The sequence below is a fragment of the Microcaecilia unicolor genome, chromosome 9, assembly GCF_901765095.1.
Source record: "Microcaecilia unicolor chromosome 9, aMicUni1.1, whole genome shotgun sequence".
Classification (NCBI taxonomy): Eukaryota; Metazoa; Chordata; class Amphibia; order Gymnophiona; family Siphonopidae; genus Microcaecilia; species Microcaecilia unicolor.
The window spans coordinates 166186956-166214484 of record NC_044039.1 but is presented as its reverse complement, the minus strand read 5'-3'; the positions used below and the strand labels follow the sequence as shown (position 1 = coordinate 166214484).

The window sequence follows — 27529 nt, the reverse complement described above, 5'->3', positions numbered from 1 at the left end:
ATCTGTGAACTATCCTTTTCCTTGCACTCTACTTTCCCTGCTATGCCCTCTCTTCCCTCTTGCTCTCCTTCCCTGCCTTCCATGCTCCCCAAGCACTCCATATCTACTCTTCTTCTCTTTCCTGCACCCTTTTCTGTCTTTGTGAATAAAAAAATTTAAGTTATGTATTATAAATGAACCCTGAAAAAAATAGTATCAATTCAATCAACCTTAAAAACCAAACATGGCTTTATTTTAGCATTCTGCCTGCATCAGAGGAACACACATTTGGCTCTTTTTTTTTTTTTGTCATATTCTCACTCAACTTGGTCCCTCTGTCCATGCTTCCCCCCCCCCCCCCCCCCCCATCTGATCTTGTTTTCTGTACCCCACCCCATTCTCACAGTTCTCACTTGCTCACTCAGTCTAAATCCCTGCATTTTCTTCCCCAGGTATCTTTCTCTCCTATATTTATTTTTCTTCCTTCTCTTACTCTCCACGTTCCTGCTCTTCCGTTCAGACTCTGGTTATCTCTTCTCCCATTACCAGGCCTCTTTCTCTCACCAGTCCACATTCTAAATGTAAAAGCTTTAAAAATCTTTATTTTCTGTGCATTTTTTTTTTGAAGAAAAGAAATAACTTAGTAGTTTATTCCACTATTTAGCTTATTTTACTTCTGGTTTCCTGTGCAGTGCAGCAGAAAAATGTGCACACTGAAGCAATAAGATGACACATCCTGAGCTACTTGGTTTCTGTTGCTCCACTTTGTAGATCTTGACTGTTGTACCACAATTAGTCATTCCCGTTTTACCAGCCTTGAGAATAACCCTTTAACTGCTGGCAGTATTGCTAATCCTAAGTAAAAGATGGTCTTCACACCTTTATACAATTATCACTTTCTGCTCTCTAAAGGCAATTAAAAATACATTAAAGTAGGAGTTCATTTCACTGACCTACACCACATATACTATCCTTTCCGTGTGAAAGCACAAGTATACAATTATTCAAAGAGTAAGTAAGAATAAAAAAAACATTAAGTCTTCACACACCTTGTTAATACTTTGTGTAGCCCCTTTTTACAGAAGTAACAGTCATGAGTCATTTAGGTTAAGTCTACCTACTGTCGGTACATTGCAGCATCCATCTTTCCTCTGATCTTCATAGGCCTCCCTGTCCCTGCTGCTGGAAAGTATCCCCATGACATACTGCCACCACCATGCTTAGGGCAATGTGTTGTGTTATGTGTCAAATATATCACTTAGCTTTGAGACCAAAAGTTCTGGAAGCCAAATTTAGAGTCTTTAAGTAGAAAGCTGAAATCCAGATCCTCCAGGGTAGCTTTTTCGGAAATGATCCCCGTTCCACACACGGGACCCAAGAGGCAAACAGAGCTCCCAAGTCTCAATGCGTGGTGGAGACGTTGTGAGGGATTTAGATTTGTTAAGAATTGGGCAACATTCTGGGAAAGGGGGAACCTATTGTGAAAGGATGAACTCCACCTTAACCGGGATGGAACCAGGCTGCTGGCACTAACTTCTAAAAAGAAGATAGAGCAGCTTTTAAACTAAAATGTATGGGAATGCTAAAGAGTGCATGGTTCATGAGTTATCGGCCTGACTTGTACTAATGCACTGCAGTATGGTCATTTGTGCTTTGTGCTTAACTATGTAGTTAATGATGTTGCACTCTTGTTTCTTATTCTACTAATACAGATTGTTTAATAAGGTTTAAGCTGTGACGGGGAGGGGTATGGTGCAAGGGAGGGAATAAAATCAGTTATGAGAGAACACAGCAGGTCATGTTAAGCTTTAACATGTTTAACTGTTTAGTAGGGTTCACTGCCTTGTATTTTGCTTTGTTTTCAATAACAAGATTTAAACTACAGTTGTCTGTAGCACCTGAAGATTGGAGGGTGGCCAATGTAACGCCAATTTTTAAAAAGGGTTCCGGGGTGATTGGGGAAATTACAGACCAGTAAGCCTTATTTCAGTTCCAGGGAAAGTAGTGGAAACTATTATAAAGAATAAAATTACAGAATACATGGACAAACATGGTTTAATGGGACAGTCGGCATGGGTTCAGCTAAGGGAAGGCTTGCCTCACCAGTTTGCTGCACGTCTTTGAAGGCATAACTAAACATGTTGAGAAAGGTGAGCCAGTTGATTATAGTGTATCTAGATTTTCAGAAAGTTCCTCATGAGAGACTCCTGAGAAAATTAAAAGGGCATGGGATAGGAGGCGATGCCTCAAAAAGGTGCCCGAACTGACCAGATGACCACCGGAGGGAATCGGGGATCACCTCCCCTGACTCCCCCAATGGTCACTAACCCCCTCCCACCCTCAAAAAAGCAACTTTAAAAACTTTTTTTGCCAGCCCTATGCCAGCCTCAAATGCCATACTCAGGTCCATTGCAGCAGTATACAGGTACCTGGAGCAGTTGTAGTGGGTGCAGTGTACTTCAGGTAGGCGGACCCAGGCCCATCCCCCACCTACCTGTTACATTTGTGGTGGTAAATGTGAGCCCTCCAAAACCCACTACAAACCCACTGTACCCACATCTATATGCCCCCCTTTATCCCCAAGGTCTATGGTAGTGGTGTACAGTTGTGGTGAGTGGGTTTTGGGGGGGGGGGGGGGTTGGGAGGCTCAGCACACAAGGTAAGGGAGCTATGCACCTGGGAGCAATTTTTGAAGTCCACTGCAGTGCCCCCTAGGGTGCCCGGTTGGTGTCCTGGCATGTGATGGGGACCAGTGCACTACGAATGTTGGCTCCTTCCATGACCAAATGGCTTGGATTTGGTCGTTTTTGCGATGGGCGTCCTTGGTTTCCATGATCCGCGAAAAAAGAGGTCAACCATCTCTAAGGTTGGTGATCTCAACATTTTTCTGATTTGTTTTAAATTTACTACTTTGTAGCTTAATTGCATGCCCCCTAGTCCTAGTATTTTTGGAAAGAGTAAACAGACTGCTTCACGTGTACCCGTTCCACTCCACTCATTGTATTAACCTCTATCGTATCTCCCCTCAGCCGTCTTTACTCCAAGCTGAAGAGCCCTAGCCGCTTTAGCCTTTCCTCATAGGGAAGTCATTCCATCCCCTTTATCATTTTTGTTGCTCTTCTCTGCACCTTTTCTAATTCCACTATATCTTTTTGAGATGTGGTGACCACAATTGAACACAATATTCGAGGTGCGGTTGCACCATGGAGCAATACAAAGGAATTATAACGGCCTCATTTTGTTAAAACGCATGTGGACTATGAAAAATTGCAGAAAGGCCTTATGAAATTGGAAAACTAGGCATCCAAATGGCAGATGAATTTTAATGTGGACAAATACAAACTAATACACATTGGGAAGAATAATCCAAATCATAAGTACCTGATGCTAGGGTTCACCTTAGGAGTCGGCACCCAAGAAAAAGATCTAGGTGTCGTAGAAAATACTCTTAAATCTTCTGCCCAGTGTTCAGCGGCAGCCAAAAAAGCAAACAGGACGCTAGGAATTATTAGGCAAGGGATGGTAAATGAGACTGAATACTATAAAGATGGTAAAGATGGCTGCCGAATAGACGGGCTCAGGAGCAACCAGCTCCGGGACCCTTGGCGGACCAGATGGGACCAGCCCTGAATTTTGGCTACGCACCACCACAATCCAGTTGGTGATAGAAACGGGAGACATCGTGGAGCCCGAACTGAGTCCCGACCACCTAGCCCGGATCGGGATGCCGCAGAGAGCCGGCTGCAACTCCTCGGCTGGGGCTGCATTGTAGGCCAGCCTCGACCACCTCGATCTGGAGCCGCACTGCTGCCCAACCCGGCCACAATGCCCACCTCCAACGCGGTTGACCGAACGCCGGCTGTGTCCGCCTGCGTCGCCAGCCGACCAGCCCACTGCCCACAACCCATGGCACCAAGAAGACTATGGAGTTGAGGCCAAGACCAAGGCCAATTGCGGATGGTGCAGCAGACAGCCCGGCACAGCGGATAGCGGAGGAGGCACTGATTTTTCCAGTCGAGATCACCCGGCTAGGAGCATGGCATTGTGAGGGTTATGTTCACGGCAATACAGGCGACCACGACCCCTGCTGGACACTGGAGCCACGAGGCAAGCCAAAGCCGAGGGGATCGTGCTTGCAGCGGTGGAAATGGAGAGGGCAGTCAAGTGAGATGGATAGGAGCCGCTGATCGGACAAAAGAGCACCTCCTTCTCACAGCAAGTCAGACGCCTGTGCTGGCAGCGACTCTCCCTCAACCTCGTGGCGGAGTTGAAGTGAGTGGACCGACCTCTACTGAGATCTCAGGGATTGGGGTCTAGACCACACGTAGGAGCCTGGAGCACTGCAGCACCGCAACAGACGAGTCATGTGTGGTCCAGCTACGGGAGCAAAGGCAGCTCACTGCCCATCCAGTGTGCTTCCCCACCACCGAAACGAAATTACAAATTTCTTCTGGACTGCCTCTGCCATACAGAAAACCCAGCTATCCATCAGACGTCTAACCCAAATATTGAAACAACTTTACACATCAGAACCAGAGAAAATACCAACACATCCAACTGTGAGTAAACCAATTATTTTTAACCCAGCAATCGTCACATCATTATTGTAATGACAGAGCCACCTCAGATCCTTAAATACCATCCCAGAAACTAAACCCACATCACAATCATCAAACGCAATCAACCATCAGGCCAAAACGAACCAGCACCACAATGAACACCGCCAAACTGTTCCTTATAATCTACTCCCTATCCCTGATCCACCATACACTAACCACCAACGTCATACTCGCAATATACTCAATAGACTGTCCAAATACAACACACCTCACCAAACTAACAGCCACCAAAACAATGGAAGATCTCCAATACATGCACAAAGGAAAGAAAGGACACAACAAACCCACACGACAGGAGAATAGGCAACTAACAAAAATTAAAATAAATTCGACCTTAAATGACCCTTACCAAATAATTCAAGTGGGATATATAAACTCCAGATCAGTAGTTAACAAACCAACAACAATAACAGACTGGATCATATCAGAGAACTTGGACCTACTATTCATTAGTGAAACCTGGATCCACGATCAAAAGGACCCCATAATTCTAGAGCTATGCCCCCCCAGGTTATAAAATCACTCATTGGACTAGAAAGGAAAAACAAGGCCGAGGCATAGCACTAATCCATAGATCCCACTTTGCCGTAGCAATCATAGCTGAGTCCATTACACCTCAACTTGAAATCGCCTCAAGTCAGAATCCACCATACATCCTTGCTCGACCACCTTAACTGTGTCTTGTTTTACAGACCACCAGGTAAGGGGCACGAATGCCAGTCACAATTCATGGATTTCATATCAAACACCTGTGTGTCTAACTCCAACCTAATTATATTAGGGGACATAAACTTACACCTCGAAGACCCAAACTCCAATAATGCACGAGAATGCAAGGAATTCCTCCAGTTACGGGGCCTTATTTGGCCAAATATGCAAGCAACCCATGTCAGAGGGCACACACTTGACCTCATCACACACAAACTATCTTCAGACCAGAACCTAATACTATCAAATACAAAATGGTCAGATATACCATGGTCTGACCACCACAAATTAAACCAAATCCTACAGTGGCGAAAAAAAGGCTTTAACCAAAAACAAGAACGCACAACCTATACCACGAGAGGCCAAGTAGACCAGGTAATTTTCTGGCAACAGATCTACAAAAACGAATGGACAGCACAAATGGACTCTATACACTACCTACTAGATTGGGACAACAGATGCAAAAACATATTAGACGAAATAGCACCACTACAAACAAGAACCTCACAAAGACACAACTCGATACCATGGTATAACGAACTGAAAAAAGTAAAAACACAAGTTAGGAGGCTTGAACAAGCATGGACAAAAATAAAGGATGAATACACACACAACACATGGAAAAAAATGCAAAGAAAATACAAGTATGCAATAAGGCAGACCAAAATAGGACCAGACTACAAAGACACCCACAAACTTTACAAGCTCGTAAACAACTTACTAGATACCACACTGGTTACCACAACCAACACAGACACCCCATCTCCAGACAAACTTGTTAATTATTATTATTATTTTTTTTAAATTTTTATTGCATTTTGTCATATATTTACATTCATAACCATGTAACATAGCGTAAACATCAATTGTTATAACTATCTCACCATTGTGCCTCAATATACACACTAATCAGCTGTTGTGTCTAATTTCTTTTCAGTTTTATATTTTGACATATATTAACAGGCTTAACCATGTGACCTTAAATAAACATCAATTGTTATAACTATCTCGCAAATGTGTCTCAATATATTCACTAATCAACTCCTTTAACTTGCTTCTTTTCCATTCAGTTACATTTACAAACAACCACCCGGAACATACTCCCCTCTGTATATCTTGGTATCTGAACGTTGATACATCAGACAATCTCTCTTTTAGCTATTACATATCCCCACTTGTTCAACTCTGTATTTACCCCCCCCAGTCCCTTACACCTTTCCCCCTCCACTAATGCTCCCCTTGTGTTCCCTCCACTACTTATGCAAATATGTATGATTTTCCCCCCCTCCCTATAATGTCTATCCAGCCCCTTTAGAGATGTTCTATCATGTGTTGTATCCTAGCCCATCCCTTCTTGCGTTTGAGTTCACCCTCCCTTCTATAGACTGTTAATCTCTCCATGTACCACAATTGCCGTACTTGGACTTTCCATTCCCCTATGTCTGGGGGGTCCACTGACTTCCAACATCGCGCTATGAGACACTTTGCCGCTGCCAGTCCCCAGCGCATCATTTTACTCTCCTCCCACACCTCTCGTTCATTGTGCATCCTCAGTAAGCAGGCCTGCGGATTACACACCAGGGATACCCCCAGAATCCGCACCAGCACTTTCATCACTGCTTGCCAGAATGGCACCACCCCCGGGCAGGTCCACCACACATGAAGAAATGTACCTATCTGTGTCATGCATCTCCAACACTCATCCGAAGTCCCTGGATACATTTTTTTTTCAACCTTTCTGGTGTGTAGTACCACCACGTGAGTACTTTATAGGCATTCTCTTGTATCAATACACACACTGAAGCCTTCTGGACTTCCCCACATATGTGATCCCATTCCCGCTCTGTAAACAGATCCCTCTCCCATGCTCCCTGAAATGGGTATGCCCGCTCTTCCTCTCCCTGGAGGTAGCGGTACACCACAGAAATGGACTTTGGGACCTTTCTCAACACGCTCCACAAGTTTTCCAACCATTCTCCCTCCCGTGGTATTCCTCCCCTCCATCCCTGTTTCCCCATGAAATGTATTAATTGTGTATGCGCAAATCTGTCTCCCTCCGGAATCCCATACCTATTACTCAGCTCCTCAAAGGTCCACATTCCCCTACCATGCATCCCATCTCTAAATCTCTCCACGCCCCTCCGCTCCCATCTAGCAAACGTGGCATTCTCCTTGCCCGCTATGAATTTAGGCCCCCACCTAAGGTGAGCCATTGAGGACACCTCTGCTAGGTGCCCCCTTCGTCTCCTCAACGATCCCCACACTTCCAATAGATGTCTTAGGAATGGATTACCCTTCCCTCTTTGCCCTCTCCCCAAACTCTCCGAGGTCCACAACAATGTCTTCAACTTCCTCTGTGGCCAGTAAGCTTGTTCCACCTGAATGGCAGGTTTCTCCCTACCCTGTTCCCAATCCAAAAGCATCTTCAATTGAGAACCCTAGTAATACCACTCCAAGTTGGATACCGCTCTCCCTCCCCTCTCCTTCCCCCCCACAATACCCTCTGTGCCAGCCGCGGTCTCTTGTTACCCCATATAAATTTCAATGTGGAGCTCTGCAATCTCTTAAGAAATGGTTTCGGCACCGCGATTGGCAGTGTCTGGAAGAGGAACAATAAGCGTGGCAGCACGTTCATTTTAATCACAGCCATCCTCTCGCACCGTGATAACCATTTATTTTTCCATCTCATCAGGTCATTTTGTATCTGCTCTTGCAAGCGTCCATAGTTAAGTGAGAGTAATCTCTCTAGATCCCCTGGCAGCTGAATCCCTAGGTACCTAATTCTGTGTCTTGCCCATTTAAACTCAAACCGGTCTCTTACCTCTGCCTCCTCCTCCCTTAAGGAAACTCCCAAAATCTCACTTTTATGCCTATTTATTTTAAGCCCTGCATATTTCTCATACTCCTCAAATATCCCCAAGATTGTCGGTAGTGTGTCTCCCGGGTCTTTCACGTAGAGTAGCATGTCATCGGCAAACAATGCTATGCGGTGTTCCCGGTCACCAATCCTCATCCCCCTTACCCCCGGGTGATCTCTGATCGCCACGGCCAACGGTTCTACATAAAGGGCAAAAAGCAGGGAGGACAATGGACACCCCTGTCTGGTGCCTCTACTAATCGAGAAAAAAGGCGAATAGCCCCCATTGATATTCAGGCACGCTTTTGGGTTCTTATACAGGGCCTCCACCCAGAGACTAAAATTCCCTCCCAACCCCACTCTGGAGCACTGCCCGCAGGAACCCCCAATTCACCCTGTCAAAAGCCTTTTCGGCGTCTATCGACAGTATAGCTACCCCAGTTCTTGTGTTCTGGGCCTCCCACAACAGGTGCAAAGTTCTTCTGATATTATCACCTACTTGCCTCCCCGGTATAAAACCGGCTTGGTCCAAATCTATTAATGTTGGTAGCAGTCTGCCCAGTCTATTGGCCAGCACCTTAGCTATGATTTTGGCATCCACGTTTAGCAATGAAATGGGTCTATAGGACCCGCACAAACTTGTTAATTACTTTAACGAGAAAATTGTAAACCTACGCAATACGCTACCACAGAACATCAGTAATATCGAAAAATTCACTGACTGTCTGGACCCAACCCTGGATGAGTACCCAGCAGACCGAATCTGGACAAACTTTGCATTCCTCAATGTTGAAACTGTCACCCAAGCGATTAACAGATTTGCCAAATCCCACTGTAAACTGGACATATGTCCCAACAACCTAATAAAATCCGCCCCGCAACGTTTCATAGCAGACCTCACTTCACACCAAAAGTACTTTCTACAACATGGACTCTTTCCTAAGGACAAAGGCAATATACTACTCACCCCCAATACCTAAAGACTCGAAGAAAAAAGCAAATGATATTACCAACTACCGCCCGGTAGCATCTATCCCTCTGGCAGTTAAACTACTGGAAAGCATGGTAACCAAGCAACTTACTGACTATCTGAATAAATTTTCAATATTACACGAATCACAATCAGGATTCCACTCCAACCACAGCACCGAAACTGTACTAATCACTCTTAACCAAATTCAAACAAATTGCAACTGGCAAGAGTGTACTTCTACAATTTGTCATGTCAAGTGCATTTGACATGGTTAACCATAAAATACTACTAAACATACTAGAATACTTCGGGATCGGTGGAAGTGTACTCAGTTGGATCAACGGCTTCCTGACCGCAAGAACACCGCAGCTAGACTCGTATTTGGAAAAATGAAATACGAAAGTGCTAAGCCCTTACGAAAAAAACTACATTGGCTCCCAATCAAAGAGCGAATCGCATTCAAAATCTGCACCCTGGTTCATAAAATTATTCATGGCGAGGCCCCAGCCTACATGGCAGACCTTATAGACCTCCCAACCAGGAGCATAAAAAGATCAGCACGCACATACCTAAATCTCCACTTCTCAAGCTGCAAAGGACTAAAATATAAAACATATGCATCCAGCTTCTATTATATATAAACGCAACTATGGAATGCACTTCCAAACGTCATGAAAACAATGCAGGACCTAATAAACTTCCAGAAATCGTTAAAAACCAACCTGTTCACAAAGGCATACCAGAATGAACCCACCTAAACTCCTGAACTCTGCAACACAATCAAAACTCTTACCAGAACTGGACAAAATTTAACTCTCTCTCCTTGATCACTTAAAATACTCTGTCATCTATGAACATCAACACTAGACCACTCTGTATTTCTCTTACCTGAATTGGCGATCACCATCACAGTACTATGCAGTGCTTTTTTTGTAAGAAAAAAGGTGCTGGTACTCATGCAGGGCAACCTGGGGGGTGGGGCTACTATGAATGCTCTGCCCCATATATAGCTCCGCCCCTACAGTAACCACACCCCACGGTAGTCACACCCCTTTACCAGCCATAGAGCATATAAAAAGCATCTTTGAGAATATTACACCAGTCCCTAGAATACCAATACATCTCTTACTGATAAAACATAACAAACAGGATGTTCCACACAGAACTACATATCAGAAGATCTTGATGGAGTCACAATAAGTAATGCTAATCTTAGTGCCTGGGTATAATACTAACAATCTGACCTGCCTTATTCCAGCAGTATTAAGAACCTAAAAATGTAGAAGTCCATAATTCTGCTATAGATCGTATTTAAAAACACTGTAAAGTGCTATAAAATGGACGAAAAAAGTACACAAAAAGGTCCACTAACATAACTTTCAGGAACAAATAAAGACCTTCCTTTTTTTTTCCTGTGTAAATCAATCCATTTTAGTGAAGCATCATGCATTCATATGTGCAAAATAAATGTATAAATGGTGAAAACAGCATAGACCTAAACAAAGCTGATGAAAACCATTTCCTCTACAAATTGAAGTTTCATTATTTCTTCCCCAGCTTTACTAAGATTTCTCAAGCAGTGCTATCACTTATTTCTGCACTACTGCTACCTATACCTGGATCAGTTCTGAACAAAAAGTAATAAAGCAAAATCTAAAGCATTTGTTAATTTCAGAACTATATCTAGCCATCCACATTGTGCTCTCTGTTTGCCTTTTCTGGCTCATAAGTGCCCTTAGCATTACATTTTATATACTTCATTTTCTTGAAGCCCTAATCCTGTATTTGTGACATCAATCATTTCCAGAGCAAATTAGAGATCATGTTGGTGTAAATAGATGCAAATGGCAGTGTCTTTATTCTTTAGCATAAGCTTTCTCTAATCTACTAGATGTAGACGCAGACCTTAGCAGATACCAAAACACATGCATTTGACTGCCTTCACACACACCAAGAACCAACCCGCGGTCTAGCTTCTCTACTACTACTACTACTACTACTAGTAACATTTGTATAGCGCTACCAGGCGCACGCAGCACTGAACATGAGACACATAGAGACAGTCCCTGCTCAAAGAGCTTACAATCTAGGTAAAACAGACAGTGTGATGAGCCTCCTACATGTTTACATTTATTAAATGCTTGATATACCGCACTCTCCAATCCAGTTACTATCCCCCCAACCGACAAAGAAGGGAAACAGCATCCATTCCCACAGTACTTTTGGGCTGTAAATAGTCCAAGATTAGCAAAGCACACATGGCAGGCATCAGAGACCCCAGATAGGCGCAGAAGTACCGGCTGTGGGTATGGGGTACCTGTGTTAAAATGGCTGGAGGAGGGGGAACCACTATGAAAACCTTAACAAGAAAACAGTCATGTGTGAAGCACCTTCTAACACCCCCCCCCCCCCCCCATTCTACCTAGCCTCTGGTTACCACAACCCTGCTTCCTTACATCTCCTTTTCACTAAGCAATTTAACAGACATCATCTTGCATTTGTCTTATCCCGTCCTGCTATTTGTAACCTTTAAAATCCAATAAATATTTAAACAAATGGGCAGTGCCCATCCTTAGGCTTCCTGACTGGCAGCAGGTTAAGGTATTGCGCTCTTTTGTACTAGCTAAGTGAGTCACACCTTAGCAATTAGAAGACCAAGCCACAAGCATGTGTGCTTAGGGCACAACTCAAGAGCTGAAGAGACCTGAAAAGTGATTGCTGGTTTCTCAGAGGCCAACTTCCTTCAGTAGGAATTCCCCACCAAAATTAATACCCATTATCCTTAAAGCTCTCCACATTTAAGCAATTAAGTTTGTGGTAACCCAAAGGAAATATTTTACCTCAAAACTTCTTTCCTTCCTTCAGTGTAACCCCTTGTTCAGGACGTGGCAAGGTCCTATATTCCAAAACCCAATTCACAAATCAACAAAGACCAAAGCTTCATAGAAAGCAACATTTCTCTCCCTCTCTTCCACTCTCCTCCCCTACCCCGCCCACGGTCCGACATCTCCCCTCTTTCTCAAGCTCCAGCGTCCTACCTTCAAGCTTGTCTTTCAGACCGCCGGCAACGACAGCAGTTCAAACAGATCACCCACCACCGACACGTTTTCTTTCTCAGGCTGTGGGCTGTGCTGGAGGAGCTTGCTTGCTGCCCTGAACCAGCCTCTCTGATTTGTCACCGGGGGGGACAGGGGCGCAGCAGCACAAACGGGTGCCCCACTGCCGGTGCTCAGCTGTGCCCTGCCTGTTGCAGGCATTTTTCCAACTTTGGAGCTTACGGAGGGAGCAGTAGTGCTGGTGAGCACTTATTGACGGCGTCAGTTCTTCTCTGTCCCGCGCGATTCAAGGCAGTGCACGAGGCAGGCAGGAGCAGGACCTGGCTTCACAACACGCTCGCGCCTCTTCGTTGCAGTCGGGTGCGTGCTGTTGCTGGGCCTGCCTGCCGAAGCTGATAAGGTAAGGGGTTGGTGACGTGACAAACTTCATCCGCCGCCACAGCGGAGCCGCTCAGCAGGAGACTCAGACTTCAGCGAGAGAGTTCTGTCAGCCTGAGAAAAAAAGGTGCCGGTACGTCGTACCGGCACAAAAAAAGCACTGGTACTATGTAAGCCACATTGAGCCTGCAAATAGGTGGGAAAATGTGGGATACAAATGCAACAAACAAATCCTCTCTCGCTCAATGATGCGACCTCACCTTAAGTATTGTGTTCAATTTTGGTCACCATATCTCAAAAAAGATATAGCGGAGTTACAAAAAGCTCAAAGAAGAGTGACCAAAATGATAAAGGGGATGGCATTCCTTTCATATGAGGAATGGCTAAAGAAGTTAGGGCTCTTTAGCTTGGAAAACAGACAGCTGAGGGGGGATGGGGATATAATTGAGTTCTACAAAATCCTGAGTGGTGTAGAAGAGGTAAAAATTAATCTTTTACCATTTTTCAAAAAGGGAAAAGATCAGGAGATACTCGAAGTTTCATGGAAATACTGTTAAAACAAATAGGAGGAAATATTTTTTTCACTCAACAAGTAGTTAAGATCCAGGACTCGTTGCCAGAGGATGTGTTGGTCGGTTAGAATATCTGGGTTTAAAAAACGTTTGGAGAAGTTCCTGGAGGAAACTTCTATAGTCTGCTATTGAGAGAGACATGGGGAAGCCACTGGTTGCCCTGGGATTGGTAGCATTGAATGCTGCTACTATCTGGGTTTCTGCCAGTCACTTGTGACCTGGATTGGTCACTGTTGGAAATGGAATACTGGGCTAGATGAGCCTTTTGGTCTGACCCAGTATGGCTATTTTTATGTTCTACAAAACTTCTCTTACATATGTGGAATTGTCTCCTACAATGTAGCTTATCGTGTGTACTTTCAGCAGTGACCCCCTTCTTGGCACACTTCTTTCTATTCAGTAGAAAACCAGCAGACCAACAAATGTAGAAAGTAATAACAAGGACTTTTAATTCAACCAAAAGTGTGCTTTTGGTTTTACCTCTCTAGTTTTGCCTCTGACGCAGTCTTCTGGCGACATGGCCGTGTCAATAATAAGTGATTATTTGGTTGAATTAAAAGTCCTTGCTGTTATTTTCTACATTTGTTGATCTGTTGTGCTTGCATCACAGATCTACTGCCTCTCTTATGTCTCCTACAGTTCCATACACACCATGTTTGTGGAGTAATCTTGACATTAAACTGTCAACATTTCTCCGAGTCTCAGCCAGAGACCTTTTTAGTACTTGAATATAATTTTGGGGCTCTCTGACTCTTGTTAGCAGTATCTTTAACCCACTACTAATGACTTAGGAGGGATGGCCTCATTGAGGCAGTGTCTTGGTGGTGCCTTTCCAGTGATGAATCTGTCAGTGCCCCAAGGGATATTCAAACACATAGAAATTTCCTTATACCCTTCCCTTATCTGCGCGTTTGAATAACTTTATTCCTTGAGCTCTTTTAGCAGATCTGTGTTTGGCTTATTTACAAGTTTGTTTCAAATTCAAGTCATACAACAAATTCTTCATCCAGGCATATTTTGAATCAGCTTAACTACTGTATGCAAATCTATCTCATGCATATTCATTAGGGGTATCCTGAAAATCTGATTTGTTGGTGACCCTCAAGGTCTAGGAATGAAGACCAAGGGCATAAGCTTCTGAATCCTGTCCGAAAGGCATATGAAGCTAGTCGGGTTTTCAGGTTTGCCACAATGAATATGCATGAGATAAATTTGCATATATTGGAGGCCCATTGTACTCAAGTTTGTCTGTGGTTAGGTGTGCCTTCAGAATGGGGTTCAGAAGCACTGGTCCAGGGTCTGTGATGGTTGTAGCCAAAATGCCTTTAAAGGCCTCACACTTATTATTGTTGTTCATATCAAGTCTGGTCATCACAGGAAGCAAATGTCTGAAACTCAAGAAACCTTTCTAACATGAAGATCTTTTTCTTGCAGATGAGCACTCTCCTGATGCTGAGTATGTGGACTTGCTTCTTAATCCAGAGCGTTACACGGGCTACAAAGGGCCAGATGCCTGGAAGATATGGAACATTATTTATGAGGAAAACTGCTTCAAGTAGGTTAAGAGGTTAATGGTATTTGTAGTACTCATTACACAGTATGAAGGAGTTTAAGGAAATAATAATGTTAAAAATGGCAAACATTATGGCAGTCTGTTGGTCATATAAAACTGAGAAATGTATTCTGCATCTTCTGAGACGTTGGGGTATTTATGTATACCAAAACACATCTAAAATTACCTAGAAATTTGTCAGTTTCAGCACAGCCCTTTCAGTAACTAACCGGATCTTATTCTGCTAGCAGAACACCTGCTTTACACCCAAGTATAGGGGACTTGGGTGTATATAGGCCACAGAATTTCTGTCAAAATGAATTTGGTGGTAGGAAGTCTACTTATTGAACATATCAAGCAACACCATGAAAACATGATGGTTTGATTTTTTTTTCATGAATTGTAACTTATGAATAAGTATACAATCACTTTGCTAACTGTGTGCATTTCCTATTTTAATTATTTGCCTCTAGGCCTCAGACAATTAAAAGACCTCTCAATCCTTTGGCTTCCAGTCGTGGTGAGTAATATAGGCATGTATGTGTGCCATTCAGGCAGACGATCTGATTACCTGTTATAATTCTTTAAAAAAGTGTTTGAAAATCTGTGATTATTAATGCTTTAAAAGCTTGCATACTATGAAGTACATAACTAAGAATAGCAGATGCAGACCAGTGAATCCAGTGGGAGCTGTGGTTGACCTAGGTTCAACTGCTTCTTCATCTGGTACATTGCAGCTGGATGTCATGTGGGATTACAGAGCCTAACCCTCCCTTTGAGGAAAAGAGAGATTGAGCCATGAGAATCTGGGAGCCATTACATGTTGTGTTTAGCTGTGAGTTGTGCATTTCTTTTTAAACTGATAAAAATCTGGTTAGAGAAGCAGAGAGGTTAGGAGCTGCAGAGAATAGTATGTAACCTGTACTCATAGTTGTCTGATTGAGGTTAGGAGCTGCAGAGAATAGTATGTAACCTGTACTCATAGTTGTCTGATTGAGGTTAGAAAATGAAAGTAAATACAAAAAATTAAAAAAAAAAGGTGATTATCTTTTTTTGTGGACTAACTTAATACACTTTTTGACTAGCTTATGGAGGCCAAAACCTCCAAATGTTTAGAGTAATGGGCTGAGAATCAAGGAAGCCCTGATCAAATCCCAGTGCAGCTCTTTGTGATCTTCACTAAGTCACTTAGAGGCCCCTTTTTACTAAGGCATGGTAGGCCTAATGTGGGCCTACCATGCAGTAAAAGGGCACTACAGTGGATTGCGCTGAGGTGTCCTGTAGTTTTGTCCAGCAGCGTGCGCTGCTCTCATGGTAAAATATCTTTTAATTTTTGCAGTGGGGGGGGGCGGAGTGTATGTGTTCCTGTGCTAATTGGGTAGCGCAGGCACATTACTGTGTGCTACCCAATTACCACAGGAGTAGTGTAGGAACCCATACCGCCTCCTAAGTAGGTGGCGGTAAGGGCTCCCACTGGTAATGGCCACATGCTATTAGGGAAATTAGAAAGTGGCCAGAGTGCGCAGCAAATCCACGCACTAATTGCAGCGCTGGCCACTTTCTAGCATGGCTTGATAAAAGGATCCTTTAACCCTCCATTTCCTCAGGGCTGGGCTTAATGTGTGTTAATGCGGTATTTGAAATCCCATTACCCTTTGCCTGCATGCAGTATTTAGGGCTTTTTAAATACAAATATATTTTTTGCAAGTCCCATGATAATTTTTCCATTATAATGCAGGACTTGCCAAAAAAATAAACGCAGGAGCATTTGGTGCCTCCTATTTCAGAAGCACTAAGTGCTCTTGCATTAAGTCAGCCTTATCCAGCTAGCTGGATAACGCTTCCATTCCCATGACACACTCCTCCCAATAATATGTTTTGAAAACAATGCATGATTAGCACACGCAAACTGTCAAATTACTGAAAAGCGCTTTGAGTTTTGCAGTAAGCCTTTTTTCACACACTAAACACATGTTAGGGCTTAGTTCCCTTTAGTAAAAGGGCCCCTTAGATTGTAAGCCCTCTGGGGACAGGATAACACCTCATGTTACTGAATGTAGCTCACTTTGAGCTACTATTGAAAAGGTATGAGCTAAATCCAAGAATCCCTTCCCATCACCTTTCTCAATTCCTGTCTGTTCTGTCCTGGCCTAGGTAAGCTAATTTAAAAATGTATTAAGATGACTTTTATTTTCCTTTTTCTTGTTTTTATTTGCTAACCTTGACAGTGAATGAACACAGCTACTGTACTACTTTGTCTGACTCCAGAGGAAATTGGAAAGTCATGGGGTAGGAGGTAGTGTTTTATCGTGGATTAAAAACTGGTTAAAAGATAAGACAATAGAGAGTAGGGCTAAATGGTCAGTATTCCCAATAGAGAAGGGTAGCTAGTGGGGTCCCGCAGGGGTCTGTACTAGGACCACTGTTTTTTTAACATATTTATAAATGATCTAGAGATGGGAATAACTATTGAGGTAATTAAATTTAGTGACAACACAGTTATTCTCAGTTGTTAAATTGCAAGAGGATTGTGAAAAAGTACAAGAGGACCTTACGAGACTGGGCGTCCAAATGGCAGATGATGTTTAATGTGAGCAAGTGCAAAGTGATACATGAGGGAAAGAGGAGCCTGAACTATAGCTCTGTGATGTAAGGTTCCCCATTAGGAGTCGCCAATCAGGAAAAGGATCTAGGTGTCATCGTTGATGATACGTTGAAACCCTCTGCTCAGTGTGTAGCGTTGGGTAGGAAAGCAAATAGAATGTTAGGTATTATTAGGAAAGGAATGGAAAATAGAAATGAGGATGTTATAATGCCTTTATATTGCTCTATAGTGCAACTGCGCCTCGAGTACTGTGTGCAATTGTGGTCACCGCATGTCAAAAAAGATATAGTGGAATTAGAAAAGGTACAAAGAAGGGAGACAAAATGATAAAGGGGATGGGATGACTTCCCTATGAGAAAAGGCTAAAGCGGCTAGGGCTCTTCAGCTTGGAGAAAAGACGACTGAGGGGAGATATGATAGAGGTTTATAAAATAATGAGCAGAGTGGAACGAATAGACATGAATTGCATGTTTACTCTTTCCACAAAATGCTAGGATTAGGGGGCACGCAATGAAGTTACAAAGTAGTAAATTTAAAATGAATCGTAGAAAATATTTCTTCACTCAACATGTAATTAAACTCTTGAATTTGTTGCCAGAGAATGTAGTAAAAGCAGTTAGCAGGGTATTATATAAAATATTTGAATGTAGCAAGCATAGTAATACAGTCTTATTTGTAAGACTCGGGTTTAAACGTGAATTTTCCTACATGTATTTCATTTGGAAATGGTTACAGACAGAAATCCAATACTATCTGAACCCCAAGTAGCTGAAATGAATCCCTGGATGTGAAGTGATCAGAATGACTGACAGTTACTAAGTGTTCTGCTAGTTAAAATCTAATTTTTTCTTCCTGAAAATGTTTTAATTGAACTACATTTTTTTATTTCTAGGGGACAATGAAGGTAAGTTCACTTTTTTTTTTCTTCTCATGACAGCATAGATGGAGGGCCAGTGTTACTTTGTACCCAGATTTTGCACCAGTTTTCTGAGTGAACTTATGTCTAAGGAAAGGAACCTACAGATGGTGTTTTCCTAACTAAAACAGTGTGTATGCTTTTTAAGTGTAGAAATATAGGTGTGGTATTGCAGTTCCAAATGATCCTACCTCTGGGAACATTACTGCTGCAATCTCTGCCCTAACCCAACTTCTGGGAATGCCTCCACTAAATGACGGTACTAGTAAATGCGCTGTACAATAAAATGCATACTTTTTACCTGCACACAGGGTGGGCAGGTTTCTTTATTTTTTTTTTCTCACTTTAAAATATTTTTTATTTTGCATAATTCCATAACGAGCACATCTCACTCACATTTGCCCACGCAGGAGCTCATAGGTACTAAACTACTGTACTAGTACATCTGAAACCAACTCCCCACTGTACCCACTGTAACAAATAACAATATCAAACAGAGACCCCAACCACTGCCCAATTCAACCTTGTACCCCTAAAATACATCATCCCCCTCCCATTCACTCTAACTCCTACTCAGCTTAAGATCACCCCATGGTTCTTTGGGGCACTCTCTCTCCCTCTCCCTTCTCCTCCTCTAAAACTGTGTTAACTTAAATACTGGTCAATCGTTGTAAGCGAGCCCATCTTCCCTTATATCGCCATGCCCCCTCCCTGCGGTAGGCTGTTAATCTCTCCATTTGCATTAACTGACCCAATTTATATTTCCAATCACTCAATGTCGAAGGGTCTACCCTCTTCCAATACTGTGCTATGAGGCACTTAGCTGCTGCCAGCCCCCAGCGTAACCATTTCCGCTCCTCCCAAGATTCCCTCTCATTGTATAAGCCCAAAAGACACCCCAAAGGGCTGCACACCAATGATGAGCCAATTAACTTTACTAAGGCCTTCATAACTTCGTGCCAAAAAGGTACCACCCCGGAACATGTCCACCATATATGCATAAAGGAACCCCTTTGTAAACCACACCTCCAACACAAATCTGATGCACCAGGGTACATCTTTCTCAGTCTCTCCGGTGTGTAATACCATCGAGATAAAACTTTATATGCATTTTCCAGCACCAAAACACATACTGAAGCTTTCCGCACCTTCCCACTCCTGATCAGAAAAGCGGTAACTTCCAAGCCCCCTGAAAACCAAATGGCCCAGGATCATGTCCCCTCAAAAATGTATATATCACTGATATTGGCCTGGGAACCTTCTTCAACAAAAGCCACAGATTTTCCACTCTCTCTCTCCTGTGGATTCCCCCCCCCCCCCCCCCCCCCCACAAAATGTTGGATCTGTATATAGGAAAACTTGTCTCCCCCTGATAAACATGGAACACAATGTTGCAAAGCTCTTCACCCTCCCCCCCTGCAGCACCGCTCGAAAATTCACAATGAATGCTTGCTCCCACTGCACAAAACTAGCATTTGCTCTCCCACCTCAAATGCGCCATTGTAGACACCCCGTCAGACTGCCCCCATTTCCTCCTCCCCACACTTCCATCAGATGCCTCACACAGTGGCATAGGAAGGGGGGGGGGCGGTCTGCCCCGGGTGCACGCCACTGGTGGGTGTTGGCTCTTCTGGTTCCCTGCTTTCTCTACCCCGGAACAGGTTACTTCCTGTTCCGGGGCAGAGAGAGCAGGGAACCAGCAAAGCCGACACAGCTCCCAGCGACGTGCACTCGGGGCGGAGCGGCCCTCCCACCCATCCCCTTTCCTACGCCAGTGGTAAGAATGCGCTCCGGGGGGGGGGGGGGGGTGCGCAGCGGCGACCCGCCCCGGGTGTCAGCCGCCCTCCCTACAGCACTGGCCTCACATATGGGTTCTGTATCCCTCCCAGTCCTTCAGAAGTCCACAAATAAGAGCTCATCGGCATGTGCGGACTATATGATTGCTCTAACTGGCTGGCAGGCTTAGTTATCTCCCTCTCCCAGTCTATAATCATCCTCAATTGAGCAGCAATAAAATACCATTCAAAATTGGGTACCGCTCTACCCCCCCCCCCCTTCTCAGGATCACCCCATAACACTTGCCTCGCCAATCGAGGATGCCTACCCCTCCATATAAACTGTGCCACCATACCCTGCAATTGCTTCAATGTCTGTTTCGGAACCGCTACTGGTAACACCTGAAACAAAAATAACAATCTAGGCAGCACATTCATTTTCACCATTGCCATACGCCTCCATCAAGATAACCACAATCCCTTCCATCAGGACAACTCCCCCCAAATTTGATCTATTATCTTCTCATAATTGAGACCATACACCCTACCCAATTCCCTAGGAATCTAAATCCCCAGGTTTCGAATATGATGCTTGGCCCACTTAAATGCAAACAACTCTCTCAATCTACTTTTCTCCCTGTATTGCAAAGAAATCCCCAATAATTCACTCTTATCCATATTAACTCTTAGGCCAGCATATCGTTCAAATTCCTCAAAAATCCCCAAGACCACCGGTTGTGTCCGCTCAGGGTCCACCACATAGAGCAACACATCAATAGATCATCTGCAAATAAAGCAATTCGATGTTCCATCCCCCCAACCTTAATACCCTTGACATCTGGGTGCTGCCTTATCAATACCGCCAAAGGCTCCGTGTACAGGGCGAAAAGGAGTGGTGACAAAGGACATCCCTGCCTGGTCCCTCTACCTATTGGGAAGAAGGAAGTACATCCCCCATTAATGTTAAGGTGCGTCTTCAGAGCTGTATACAACGCTGACAACCAAGCCCCAAAATTATCTCCCAAGCCCATCTGACTCATCACTGCACGCAAAACCCCCCCCAGGTCACCCGGTCAAAAGCCTTCTCTGCGTCTATAGCCAACAAAGCTGTACTAGCCTGAGAACGTTGCGCCTCCCATATCAAATGAAGAGTATTATCCCCTGCCTGTCTCTTCGGGATAAATCCCGATTGGTCAATATGGACCAACTTTGGGAGCACTCTAGCCAGCCTATTAGCCAGGACCTTAGCCACTATCTTTGCATCCATATTCAAAAGGGAAATAGGTCTATATGCACCGCAAACCACCGGATCTTTCCCAGGCTTAGGCAAAACTGTTATCCCAGCCTCCGACATGGATTCTGAAAACCCACTACCCTCCAAAGCCCCATTCCCCACTCTCACCAAAAGGTCCCCCACCTCCCTCATAAAACATTTATAAAACCTCGCCTTATATCCATCTAAACCAAGGCACTTTACCATTAGGAAGTCGTTTTATCACTCCTTGAACTTCTCCTAATCTAATGGGCTCCCCAAGCTGGGCTCTTTCAGATTCATCCGAACATGGTAAAGGAATCTGATCTAAAAACTGAGCCATATCTACCGTCTGTGGTTCTCCAGCCGCACTATAACGTTTTTTATGATAATCCACAAAACAATTTCCTATCTCAAAGTCAGTATAGTGCCATCCTCCCCTCTCGTCCCTCAGCTTCTGAATAAGGGAGCGCCCTCTTTGCGCCTTCAGGTAACGGGCCAACATTGCACTGGATTTATTAGCAAATTCAAAATATTGTTGCTTAAGCTTAGTTCTCATAAAATCCACCTCTGCCATCTGTAATTGTGCTAGTTCCCCTCTCACTTGTTTAAGTTCTGCCCATCTCTGCGATTTAGGGTTCCTTTTGTGCATCTGTTCTAAATGCAATAATCTCTTTTGTAAGGTCAACAACAGCTGGTCTGTTTCCCTTTTCTTACGTGCCCCCCCCCCCCCATTTAATCATGACACCTCTCACCACCACCTTCAGCGCGTCCCACAGCACCCCGTCCTTTACTTCTCCATTATCATTATACCGTTGGAATTCCTGAATAGCACTCTGGATATCTTCCCGCACTTTCTCATCCCCAAGTAATGATTCATTAAGACCTCCTTGTCTCCTGCATTGACCCAACCCAAGTAATTTAATCCACATTGGCGCATGATCAGAAACACAAATGGTCTCTATCTCAGCTGCCCCCACCATATGCCATCCATTACAATGCACCTATAACCCATCTATCCGGGAATATGTCTGAGCTGCATGTGAATAAAAGGTGTAATCCTGCTGTACCCCATGCTTTAACCTCCAGCAATCCACGATTTCCAACCCATTCAAAAATTGATGCAATGCCTTCCTCCCAGGACCACTCTGCTGCCCTTCTCCAGTCGAATGATCTAACCTGGCATCTGGTGCAATATTAAAATCCCCTCCTACCACAACTAGCCCTTTCACAAATCCCGACATTTCTTCCTGTAGCGCTTGAAAAAATTCCCTCTGTCCTACATTCGGAGCATAGATGTTAATGTCAACTCCGTCCCCTGGAGCCACCCTCGAAGACCCACACAACATCCACTAGTATCTCGAAACACCTCTTTAATCACAAGTCCACAAGTTTGCCTAATCAAAATAGCCACTCCCCACATCTTTTTTTTTTTTTTTTTTTTTTGTCCTCTTCCCTGATGTACCACCACTTCCCGAAAAGGCCTATGACGCAGCAAGTGTGTCCCCCTCTGCCTTAAGTGTGTTTCTTGCAAGAAGGTTACATCCCACTTCAGCCTACCCAACTCCTTAAATACTGTACTGCCTCTCCCCTGATTGTTTAACCCATTCACATTCCATGTGCCCACCAACATCACATCACCTTTCTCCCCTCCCCCCTGTCCAAGAGCCACTCTCCTCTGCTCCCTCTTACCCCTCCCCTTCCCTTCCCTGCAACTGATCTCTTTATCAGAAAATCAGCCATCACACTAGGAATCCACATATTCTCCTGACCCAACGCTAATCCCTATCCCTCCCATCACCCTACTTACACCCGTATTTCTTACAGTCAATCAAACATCCCACACTCCACCCCTCAACTCCCCCACAGAGTTAAGCAAATCACCACTAGTCCACACATCTGCATTCTTTCAGGATGCTTGCTTGTCAGAAGTCTTCCCGCGATTCACCACTTTCTGCCATGCCAAAATGGTTCTGAGCTCTCCAGCAGTCTCCCGATTCTCTGTCTGAACTGGAACATCTCTGCACCCCAAAGAACGCAAAGCTGACCAAGCCTCATCCAGAGTCTGGACTTTACACGATTTGCCATCCACTGTTAACCACATCCCAAACTGGAAGACCTGTATCTAATCCCTTTTGATCTCATAAACTTTGTGGCTTCTCGGAAGGAGAGACGCTTTTGCAATGTAGACCAGGCCAAATCTTGAAATACTTCAATTTTACAGGCTTTGGCCAAAATTCTCTCCTTCAAGGGAAAATCTGCAAAACACACCAATATGTCTCTCTGACGAGTTTCCCGCTGCGGGCCAGCCACTCTGTGTGCTTTCTGGATGTGAAGGTCCGGCAATTGACTTCCATCTTCAGGGTTCAAAATGAACCCACACAGCTCTTGAATCACTGCTGCACATTTGCCAACCCTATCCAACTCAGGGACGCCCTTAAATCACAAGTTATTGCGGCGTGACCTGTTTTCCAAATCCTCGACCTGTTCCCTGAGTTTTGCAATTCTCGCGTCTCTTCATTCACCACTTTTCTGCAATTTCCCCCAAGTCCTGCTTGTAATTTTCCATCCCTTCCTCCATCTCGCCAACACGTGTTCCCAAGTCACGGATGTCAGCCCTTATTTCTCTGAGAGCATTTTGTATATCCACACCCCTGCCAAATCAGCCTTCAGTTCTTGAAACCAAGTCACCATCTCCCTTTTCACATGGATCCTCAGGAGCTTAACCGAGATTGGATAGCAGAGCCGGTAGTGGGAGGCGGGGATAGTGCTGGGCAGACTTATACGGTCTGTGCCCTGAAGAGCACGGGTATAAATCAAAGTAGGGTATACACAAAAAGTAGCACACATGAGTTGTCTTGTTGGGCAGACTGGATGGACCGTGCAGGTCTTTTTTCTGCCGTCATCTACTATGTTACTATCTTCACCCGGCCAGTGGCTCACCTCAACATGTTCATCCCCAGCCGCTGCTGGACTCCCCGCCATCTTTGCTTCACTCGGCTCTGTCCCCTTCGACGCCACCGGAGTTTTTTCCCCCTGCTCTGTTGAAAAACGAAAACGCTCCAGACCCTTCTTTGGTGGCATTCCTCGGTGATCTTTCCCCTTCAGGGCACCTTCAGAATACCACTTAGCTCTATAGGATTCACTCACTCAGCCTAATGTCCCAATGGAACTCTGCTGTTAAGCTGTCCTCTCACTCCTTGGCCCATTGGTTCCTCACAAACTATTTGACTTTCCCAGTCCCTTCTTTTCTTTCACTCCGCCTGTACACGTTTTCATGCTGGAAATCGGTCCCCTTTAAAAAAACAGGGGCAAGATATGGGCCAAAACAACCAGGACCCATCTGCAGACAGCACTATTTCAAAGCTGCAGTATTCATATTTAATTCTAGGCACAATATTGCACTACTTAGAGCTCCACAGGGACAGTGATTCCCCTCCTCTCTCTCCTCCCAGACGATCGCTGCGGGTCTCCACCTCCACCCAAAGGCAGGCACCGACGCCGTCAGGCCCCGCCACTCCAAACCGCCTGAGGCGTCCTTCAAATGCCTCCGCCCTCCGCTTCCTCCAATCTCCGCAGCTACTTCCTTCACCCGCACCTGATCGCTGCTCCTGCTTCTCGCTGATCGCCATTCCCTCCCATCTGCAGCAACAGCCTTGCTCTCCCAGAAGCGTTAGTTCGCCACTTGCAGGCACTGATCCGATCGCCAAATCTTCCCTGCTTCTCAACCTCGTCAGAATGGTACCTTATGGTTCCTGATCACTCCCTTCTTGCTTCCTGACGATCGCAGCCCTCGTTTCAGGTGGTGCGGGAATTTATCCGTCTATTTTTTGGGTAAGTGTCTCAGAGGGACTCAGGACACTTCCTTTTACTTTGCCGCCATCTTGGATTCCCCTCGGGTGGGCAGTTTTCAAATATTTGTCTTTGTGCCAGGAACCATTTTGTGAGCCTGAGGGTGGCAGAGTATGCATGCTTATATCAGAGTGTATGTGCACCTTTGCCTGTACAGACCATCGAAGGCCACCTGCCATTTTGTTTATATATTTATACATAGATATCGTTTTCCTTTTCAGCAGGACATTATTTTTAACACATTCTCACTGTTTTTAATTTTCTCTTTCTAGACAACACTTTTTACAACTGGCTGGAAGGTAAATAGCATTTTCTATTCTATTCATAACTTATATTCCACTATATCTCCAAAAGGATTCATTGTGGATTCCAAGAAGCATCTCAAATAGATGGAATTATAACATAATAAAAACATAATTAAATCTGAGTTTATATCTGAAAACTATAGAGCTTTCCACTTTTTTTTCTAAACAATAAGTAAGACCAAATAGACCTAACCTGATATTGTATGTTATTACAAATCCTTACTGCTAAATATTGAAAAGAATTACTCAAATAACCTTTGTACCTAACTCCTTTAAAATTAGGAAATATCAAAGTATTAGAATGAATAGTACAAGAAAATCCGTCTTGTAGACAGTAAAGACATATTTAGAATGACAAACTGAATTTTGCCCTGCCAAAGCTTTGAAAACCATACAAGCTATTTTAAACCAAGTGCGAGAATGAACCGGAAGCCAATGCAGCTTATTAAGAAGAGGAGCTACTCTATCAAATTTGCTAACTCTCAAAATCAGTCTAACCACCGTATTCTGAAGCATCTGCATCTTCACAACAACTTTGATGTTAGACCTCCATATAAAGAATTACAGTAGTCCAGATACAGCAAAAGAACAGACTGAGCAATACTTTGAAAATATTTCATACTTAAACTATTTTCATATGGCTCTCAACTGACAAACTTTAGCAAAAAAAAGTTGTAATTTGATCATCAAAAGACAAACTAGAATCTAGTATTATACCCCAAACCTTACACTTGTTAATAATCTGTAAAACGTCCCCAGTAGCTAATTGTAAAAGTTTCTGAGGCAAAGAATCATAAAAAAGTTAGCTGTAGCTTATGAATCGATCAAATTAATATTTTCTTTTAACATTAACACATTATCAAAAATATCTGAAGCAGGGCATGGTAAGAAAATATCATCTGCATAAGTCATTATTTGCAATCCTAAAGAGGATATCCAGGCCCCCAATGATCTCCTATAAATATTAACTAATCAAGGGGACAGTGGAGACCCCTGGGGGACGCCACAACTGGGTAACCAAGGATCAGAAAAAAACCCATTCTTATGAACCTGATATCTTTTACCTACAAATTTGGAAAACCATTTTAACATATTTCCACGGATCCCTAATTCAGCAAGCCTATGAAGCATCATTTTAACATATTTCCACGGATCCCTAATTCAGCAAGCCTATGAAGCATCAAAGGATGGTCAATAGCACCAAAGGCTTTGGAGATGTCAAACTGCAATAAAGTGTCTTTACCTCCTTTTACTCATAATATTCCTTATCTCTGATGTTATGGTGCTATGTAAAGGACAAAAGCCATGTTGTGTGAAATGTAAACAATCAGCGAAGGGCGACTAAAATGATAGCGGGGATGGGACGACTTCCCTATGAAGAAAGACTAAGGAGGCTAGGGCTATTCAGCTTGGAGAAGAGACGGCTGAGGGGAGACATGATAGAGGTATATAAAATAATGAGTGGAGTGGAACAGGTGGATGTGAAGCATCTGTTCACGCTTTCCAAAAATACTAGGACTAGGGGGCATGCGATTAAACTACAGTGTAGTAAATTTAAAACAAATCGGAGAAAGTTTTTCTTTACCCAACGTGTAATTAAACTCTGGAATTCATTGCCGGAAAATGTGGTGAAGGCGGTTAGCTTAGCAGAGTTTAAAAAGGGGTTGGACAGTTTCCTAAAGGACAAGTCCATAAACCGCTACTAAACGGACTTGGAAAAATCCAAAATCCCAGGAATAACATGTATAGAATGTTTGTACGTTTGGGAAGCTTGCCAGGTGCCCTTGGCCTGGATTGGCCGCTGTCGTGGACAAGATGCTGGGCTCGATGGACCCTTGGTCTTGTCCCAGTGTGGCATTACTTATGTACTTATGTACTTATTAGAGAAAATTAATTCTTAAAGTTCTTGATAAACCAGGAATTCCAAGAGTTTAGCAACCCATGGAATACCTGCAACAGGCCGATAATTATCTACAAATCAACATTGCCAGACTTAGGAATAGGAGTAAGAACAGTACTAGAAACCGAATCGGGGTAGATTCCATCCTTCAAAAAAGATTTCATTAACTTAGTTAACCAAGATACTAAATTCAAAGAAATTGTTGTCAGCAGATAAGGGCAGTTATCCAG

General features: G+C 43.8%; 1 protein-coding gene across 1 annotated transcript in view; it reads left to right on the top strand.

The window, feature by feature from the left end:
- ERO1A (endoplasmic reticulum oxidoreductase 1 alpha) overlaps positions 1 to 27529 on the top strand; it is an 80850-nt gene that overhangs the window by 37375 nt on the left and 15946 nt on the right. Inside the window, exons 7-10 of the mRNA XM_030214064.1 lie at positions 14577 to 14697; positions 15168 to 15214; positions 18192 to 18203; positions 25367 to 25393. Of these exons, the coding sequence (XP_030069924.1) occupies positions 14577 to 14697; positions 15168 to 15214; positions 18192 to 18203; positions 25367 to 25393 (207 nt within the window). The remainder of the gene's footprint in view (positions 1 to 14576; positions 14698 to 15167; positions 15215 to 18191; positions 18204 to 25366; positions 25394 to 27529) is intronic.